A 6385-nucleotide genomic window follows, 5' to 3' on the forward strand; every position below is an offset into this window, starting at 1 on the left:
AAAAAAAAAAAAAAAACAGTAGGTTAGCCAAAACAGCTAGCATGTAGCTGAAAAATATGGGTAATCTTCAAAATAGCCTAAAAAAACCTGAAAAAGCCTAAATTAGCCAAAACAGCTAGCATGTAGCTGAAATATTAGAAGAAGATGATAGAGGAAGAAGGCATGTTTCTTGACACATATTTTGAATCTTCTCAGAAATTCTTGTTGGTTCCTTTTTCTCTTGTTTTGTGATATATTACTTCTCTTTTTGAGGTTTGTGCTTCATAATCTAACTTAAATAACAGTCATGCAGAGGGAACGTTTTTATTTCCATAATTCTGAAAAATCTTTGCTGCTGATTTCTCTTAACTTCATTTATTCAAAGTCAAAGCTTTGCAAAAGGCATCTTTTTTTAAACCTTGTTTTAACATTAACACAATGTTAAAGAGGTTTTCTAACATTGAGATAAATACTTAGACTCAGGATGATCTAAAACATTATTGAAACATTAGAAAAGGATAATATGGAATCACTTTTCAATGGGTAATAGTAGTTATTTATTTATTTGCAATTTTTTTATTCCGAAAACAATAATCCAGGCCCTTAAAAAGAAAATTATTTTGTTTTGGTTCATATTATTGTAAATCTACTGTTTGTGTTTTGACTGGATCAAAAAAAAACAAAATCTTTAAATGTTTGAGTTCAGCTGCTTGAGAACTTTAGAACAATCTCCACTGTCAGTAATACTACAAATGTACAGAACCACCACACAAGTCCGTCCATTAATGCTAATATTTCACCTAAACCATCACTCTTTACATTTCTGTACTGGACAATGCTAAAGCAACACAGAGGTTGATTCCTGCACTTTAAGGATCAATATTGGATCCTCAAAAATCGACCTTCTGTTTAGCCACAGGGACCTCAATGCGCTCGGATAGATGTGTGTTAAAGTTCACAGTTTAATGGTCAAATGTTGGCAGACTTGATGTGATAAGCATGATGGTGGTGTCTCTGAGCCCGATCGGTCCCTTGACCCCACAACAACACTTTCAGCTACCACACAAAGTGTCACAACTGAGTTTGGTTTAGGTAACCTTTCAACAAACCAAGAGAATACTGTAGGTTCACATGTTAGTTCAAATATTGTATACAAAGACAAGTATGCTGAGATCTTTGTCAGTGACAAATGACAAAGATCTCAGCATGGTACAAACGAAGTTTACACACTTAGGACTATGACAGGTAATGTTCTTCATAGTAAATCATCAACATAAAGCAGAGCTTTGTCTTACACTTGTCTTTGTGTGTTAGATTCCACCATTAAATAGTGATATTTTTATTGATTATTGCTTATTAAAGTGCTAGATATGTCTTACTGAGTTTATGTGTGTTCTAGAGCTGCCATAAATGATTATTTTGATAGTCGACTAATCACTGATTATTTTCAGATTAGTTGACAAATGGAATCATGCACAAACTGAATGTAAAAAAACTCATCTTAACCACCATTAGCCTTTAACGAAACAAAAAAAAAGACAATTAAAATGATAGTATATTTAACTTTTAATGAATTTTGTAGCTTATGTCCTTCATTAGTTTCTGGTACTGAAACAAACTAGAAAAGTTGCGTCATCTGTGATAATGCTAGTCTGAATGCTTTTTGCTGAAAGCAGTGTCTGAAAATGTTGAGGCTTTTTGCTGAAAATGGTGACGCAATTTATTTTAATTGTTGAAGGGATTTGCTGAAAATGCAAAAACTATTTACAAAGTGTTAAATTTGCTAAGACTCAAAATTCCCGTAAAGAACTATAAAGGGGCGCTGAAGCTGAACTAAATTTCTGAAAAATGTGCAGTAAATTTGCACAAAAGTCCCTAATACATTCCAGTTTTGCAAAAATGACTACTTTATCAAACCAGGAAATGGCAACAATTCAAAACCAACAGAAGCTTTGCCGTTATCAGCTATTTGTCAGCGAGTTGTGTTAATGTGGTAAGAAAGGCCAGTGCAGGTCACTGCAGTGGTTAACTGTATGAAGAACATAATATAGCAGGGGGAGGAGCTGAAGTTCTGCTGAAGCTCATTTCTGCCACTAGTTGGCGCAGACGAGGAGCTGTGCTCACTTTAGAGCAGAGCTGTTGTATGGAATGTTTTCCTGGATTGTTCCTTGTTTTTTTTCCTGCGGTCTGAGGCGTTCACAAGCGTTAGCGTGTGGACAGAGGAGTGTGACGACGAGGGCGTGTTCTGGAGTTCTGGAATGTTCTATTGACATGTCTGCTCTTGTTGGTGATGCTTTATGATTTCCTTGTGGGACAGAAAAGTAAAAACACTTTCATAGAGAGCTCTCCTAAAGTCTCCTAAAATGTAAAGAAGCCTGATGCAGATTTTATTTATTTATTTATTTTACAACTATCTGTTTCCATCAAACATTTGAGCTTGAAAACAGCCTTTTAAATAGAACCCCCTGTTATCAGTCAGAGGTCCCAGCCTCTGACTGATCAGTAAAACTTCAGTAAAACTGGTGTTTATATCAAACTAAATTGTATTTATATTTATATATGCTATGAGTGTGCTTTACAGTCAAAACAAGCAAATATAAGCAGCCACAAATGAAAACCAACCCACCCCTTACCCCTCCCCTCCATCAACTCCATCGACTGTATAAAATGGACTGAGCAAATGTGATGTCACCCATAGAAAACAATTTACTTCTAACAAAATGAAGTTGATTGTGTTGCCATTTTTCGGCTATATGAACTCTGCCATGTCAGCAGTTATTGATCTGAGTCCGCTTTTCTATGGCAGTCACTCTCTCCAATCAGAAGTAAGAATGTTGGAAGACCACACCCCTTACTTACACTGAAAGCGGGAGAATCTGTCAATCAAACACTTCAAATGTTCGACGTGAGACCACCTACTTCTTTAGAGGCAATAAATGTTTCTCCTGTTCGGCCCGCGACCTAAGTTGTGATTTGGATTTTGGCCCCTTGTGCGACTGAGTTTGACAGTCCTGCTCTACATTACAAATATAATATGTTTATTTATGCATTTGATTATTAAACAATACAATTTTAATATTTATATATTCATTCAACCAACACATTTTTTATTATAAATACTTTTATTAATATGCTAAAAAATATTGATAGTATTCATGCTCAATAGTATTAATTACAAATATTGTTTAACCTGGTTATGGTTTGATCAAGCAGTAAAAAGTCATTTCAACATTTTCAGATCCAGTTTGAAATGAGACTTCAAAATAAAAGCTTTTTGTTTTCCTTCCATGTTGTTGTCATGGGTATTTTCTTTACCTTGAGGGAAACCTCATACATTCAGGAGGATTATTCACATTTAAAAATTAAAGAGACTGTTTTAATCAATCAATTATAAATTAAAGTCCAACTAGAATACTCGTCTTCTAGTATTCCATCGTAGAGGAAACACTGAAGCGCGTGCCTGCTTCATTTGTTGTCATTATACTTGTTTCCCTTGTGTCATGTTGGAGATCTTGAAGAGACTCAGCAGCCAGCTGGTGGAGGACGGACTACTTTAATAAACCCAGGGATTAGGCATAATCCCATTCTCCTGCTTTTAAATCTAGATCTTTGAAGATCAATGTCTCAAATAGGTCGATTTAAAAATGTTTTTTCTTTTATTCCTGCCATCATTTGGAACCACATCCTCAAGCGTTCCCTCTGAAAGTCGAACAGCGTGCAGGAAAAGTACTTGTACATTGAAACAGTTGTAAAAGTCTCTAGACACAAAGGTCAAATGCACAGTTTCCTGTCAGCTGTGCGGCCCCATTCTGCTCTCTGAGGTTCTGAGCTGCCGGTCCAAATCCTGCAGGGAAACAACAAATGTCAGGAAGGGTTCTGCTCGTCCCGGCTCTGCTTTTGTTAACAAAGGCAGGATGAGCCAGAGCACGCAACTTCTGCTCACTTACTCATATGTACTCGGTGACATAGTAAAATAATCGTATTAATAACAAAACTTTCAACCTCCTGCTTAAAAAACACTCAACAGATTGAACCAATAAATGCTCAATCCTTTTTGTTTGGATGTTGAGTGCTAGCTTAGCACATGCGAGGGATCATTTTTCCACATATTTTCTTTTCTTTTCTAATTTAACAATAACTTTTTATCTGTGTGAAACATTGTCACTGAAGAGACAGAGTTTAAATTTAGTTTCATTACGCAGAATTAGACAACACAATGGGTTTGAGTTCCCACACAGAATTGTCTTTTGCCTTTAGGATCATTATAGTCACAGGATTGTCAGCTTTTTACAGCTAAAAAAAAATGTGAAAACAAAGAGTTCCAAGCTTTCAAAGTATGCTGCAGCTTTGTTAATAATAAAATAACCACTTAGATTGTTACACTATAAATCAGGGGTCCCCAAACTTTCTTGTGAGGGCCACATTACAGTGACGTCCCGTATTTTCCGGAGTATAAGTCATAAGAGTAAAAAATGTCAAATTAAGAAGAAGCAAACCATATATAAGTCACTCTGGAGTGTAAGTCACACTTTTGGAAGAAAAGTCTGATGCTTCAGAACAAATCTGCCAGGCCCAGTGTAGCTAAAATAAATAAATGCAATAATACAAATCTTTTGATCTATAAGAAAAATGTCAAAGTTTAAGAGAAATCAATCAGATTCTCTTCCACGTTTGTTTTGACGAAACTTCTTCTGCCGCTGTCAGTATCAAATACTCAGATGCAGCGCCCTCTAGTGGTTGTTAGAGGAAACAACTGCTAAAAGAGAACCGGTGTTTACTGTGAAAATCAAATATATGAACCTATTTATGCTTAAAAAAAAGCAGCTAAGTCGCTCCTGAGTATAAGTCGCACCCCTGGCTAAACTATGAAAAAAAACTCCGACTTGTACTCCAGAAAATACGGTACATATGTTACATTTGCACCAGTACAGTATTCCCTCGTTGTGCTCTGAAAGTAACTCATGAAGGTGAAATCCACGATTTAGGACTAGAGAAAAAAAAACTCGTCAATACACACTAGAAACTTTTCTCAGACTAAAATGAACATTTCCAAACTTTTCTCTCTTTTCTCTCTCGTTTAAATTCTCAAAATTCAAAACTTCATAGGCAATAAGTCCAGTTTTACAGAATTAAAACAAATATCTAATCGATGTATCAGAGGCACAGACTGCAGAAAGCTGGAATAAAAAGTCTCATTCTGCGTGGGTCTTGAATGGATGGTCAGACTGAAAAAAATAAAAACAAAAATCATGGGTCTCTGATCTTGTTCAGGAGGCCGGGCCAAATGTGGAGGCGGGCCAGATTTGGTAGTTTGGGGATCCCTGCTGTAGATGAAAACCTAAAGTCTGCTTTTAGATTTAAGAGAACAGTAAATAGAAGTGATAGCAGACGGAGCACTTCCAGTCTGTGTAACACATTTGCCTTTTTATTGAGCTCATAAGCTTGTGTGTCCACAGGATCCAACATATAACGTCTTTAGTTTCCACGCCTGCATTTTTAAAAAAGCACAGAGCTGAACGGTAACATTTACCACCCACTGTGTTGTAATCGGGAAGTTTGGTTTTTTGTTGAAGCTGCATCATTTAAGGCAGAAGAGAAGGAAGCAGAACCTACAGACTTTTCTGTTGAAATAAATCCCCAGAAGACTAAAGTTCTGAATGTCGGAGCTCAGTTTGCACCACATTCAGACTGAATCGATGACTTTGTGTCCTGCAGACCTCCTGGTGGATCCAGAGTCTCCGTTTACGGTGTCACTCACAGTCGTCTCTCAGCCTCACGTCAGTCTTTGGACAGCTACCAGCGGTCTGTGAGGCTCGACTGCTGCCAACTGACTCTCACTAAATAAGTGCACGACTTTCTAATGAGGACTGACCTTAAACGCAAAGCTTTGATGTTTGGTATCTTACAGATGTTTACAGACTGGATTCTCCTCTTGTTTACATACACGCTCTTGTGACTTCTGTCCTGACTTCCTGCCGCTGAATGTGATCAGGCGCTTAAGAAAATGTTATTTCTGTTTTCAGACACGTTAACGCATGGATCTTCTGACAGACGGAGAGGAGCAGATCCTCCTCGATGCTTCAGACTGCTGTAACAGTGTGGTGTCCTTGTCTCGTAGGATGCAGAGGCGGCTCTGCCGGTGCACCGCCAGTCCCGGACATGGTGCTGGTGCGTGTGTTTGGGCATGGCCCTCATGCTGTCTGGAGTGCTGATTGCAGGAGCTTACCTGTTCCGCTACTTCACAGTAGAGGTAAGCAAAGAGCCAACAAAGACCCGAGCAGAAGAACAATCTTTTTCTACCAACTAGAATGGAAATAAATGGGTATGAAAGCAGAGTGTGGCAGCTTGTGGTGTGATTGGTGAATCTTTGTTTTTCTTTCAGACAGACGCAATCAGCCATTTGGTA

General features: G+C 37.7%; 1 protein-coding gene across 4 annotated transcripts in view; it reads left to right on the plus strand.

Annotated features, from left to right (window-relative positions):
- itm2ba (integral membrane protein 2Ba) overlaps positions 1-6385 on the plus strand; it is a 24333-nt gene that overhangs the window by 10901 nt on the left and 7047 nt on the right. For 3 of the 4 annotated variants that reach the window (XM_024264287.2, XM_024264286.2, XM_024264289.2), the window contains exon 2: positions 6098-6229. In XM_024264287.2, coding sequence (XP_024120055.1) covers positions 6098-6229 — 132 coding nt within the window. Of the gene's footprint in view, positions 1-6097; positions 6230-6361; positions 6383-6385 lie in introns of all 4 variants that reach the window. The other variant, XM_024264288.2, reaches the window with a different exon arrangement.

This window comes from Oryzias melastigma, unplaced genomic scaffold (genome assembly GCF_002922805.2).
Source record: "Oryzias melastigma strain HK-1 unplaced genomic scaffold, ASM292280v2 sc00310, whole genome shotgun sequence".
NCBI classification, from domain to species: Eukaryota; Metazoa; Chordata; class Actinopteri; order Beloniformes; family Adrianichthyidae; genus Oryzias; species Oryzias melastigma.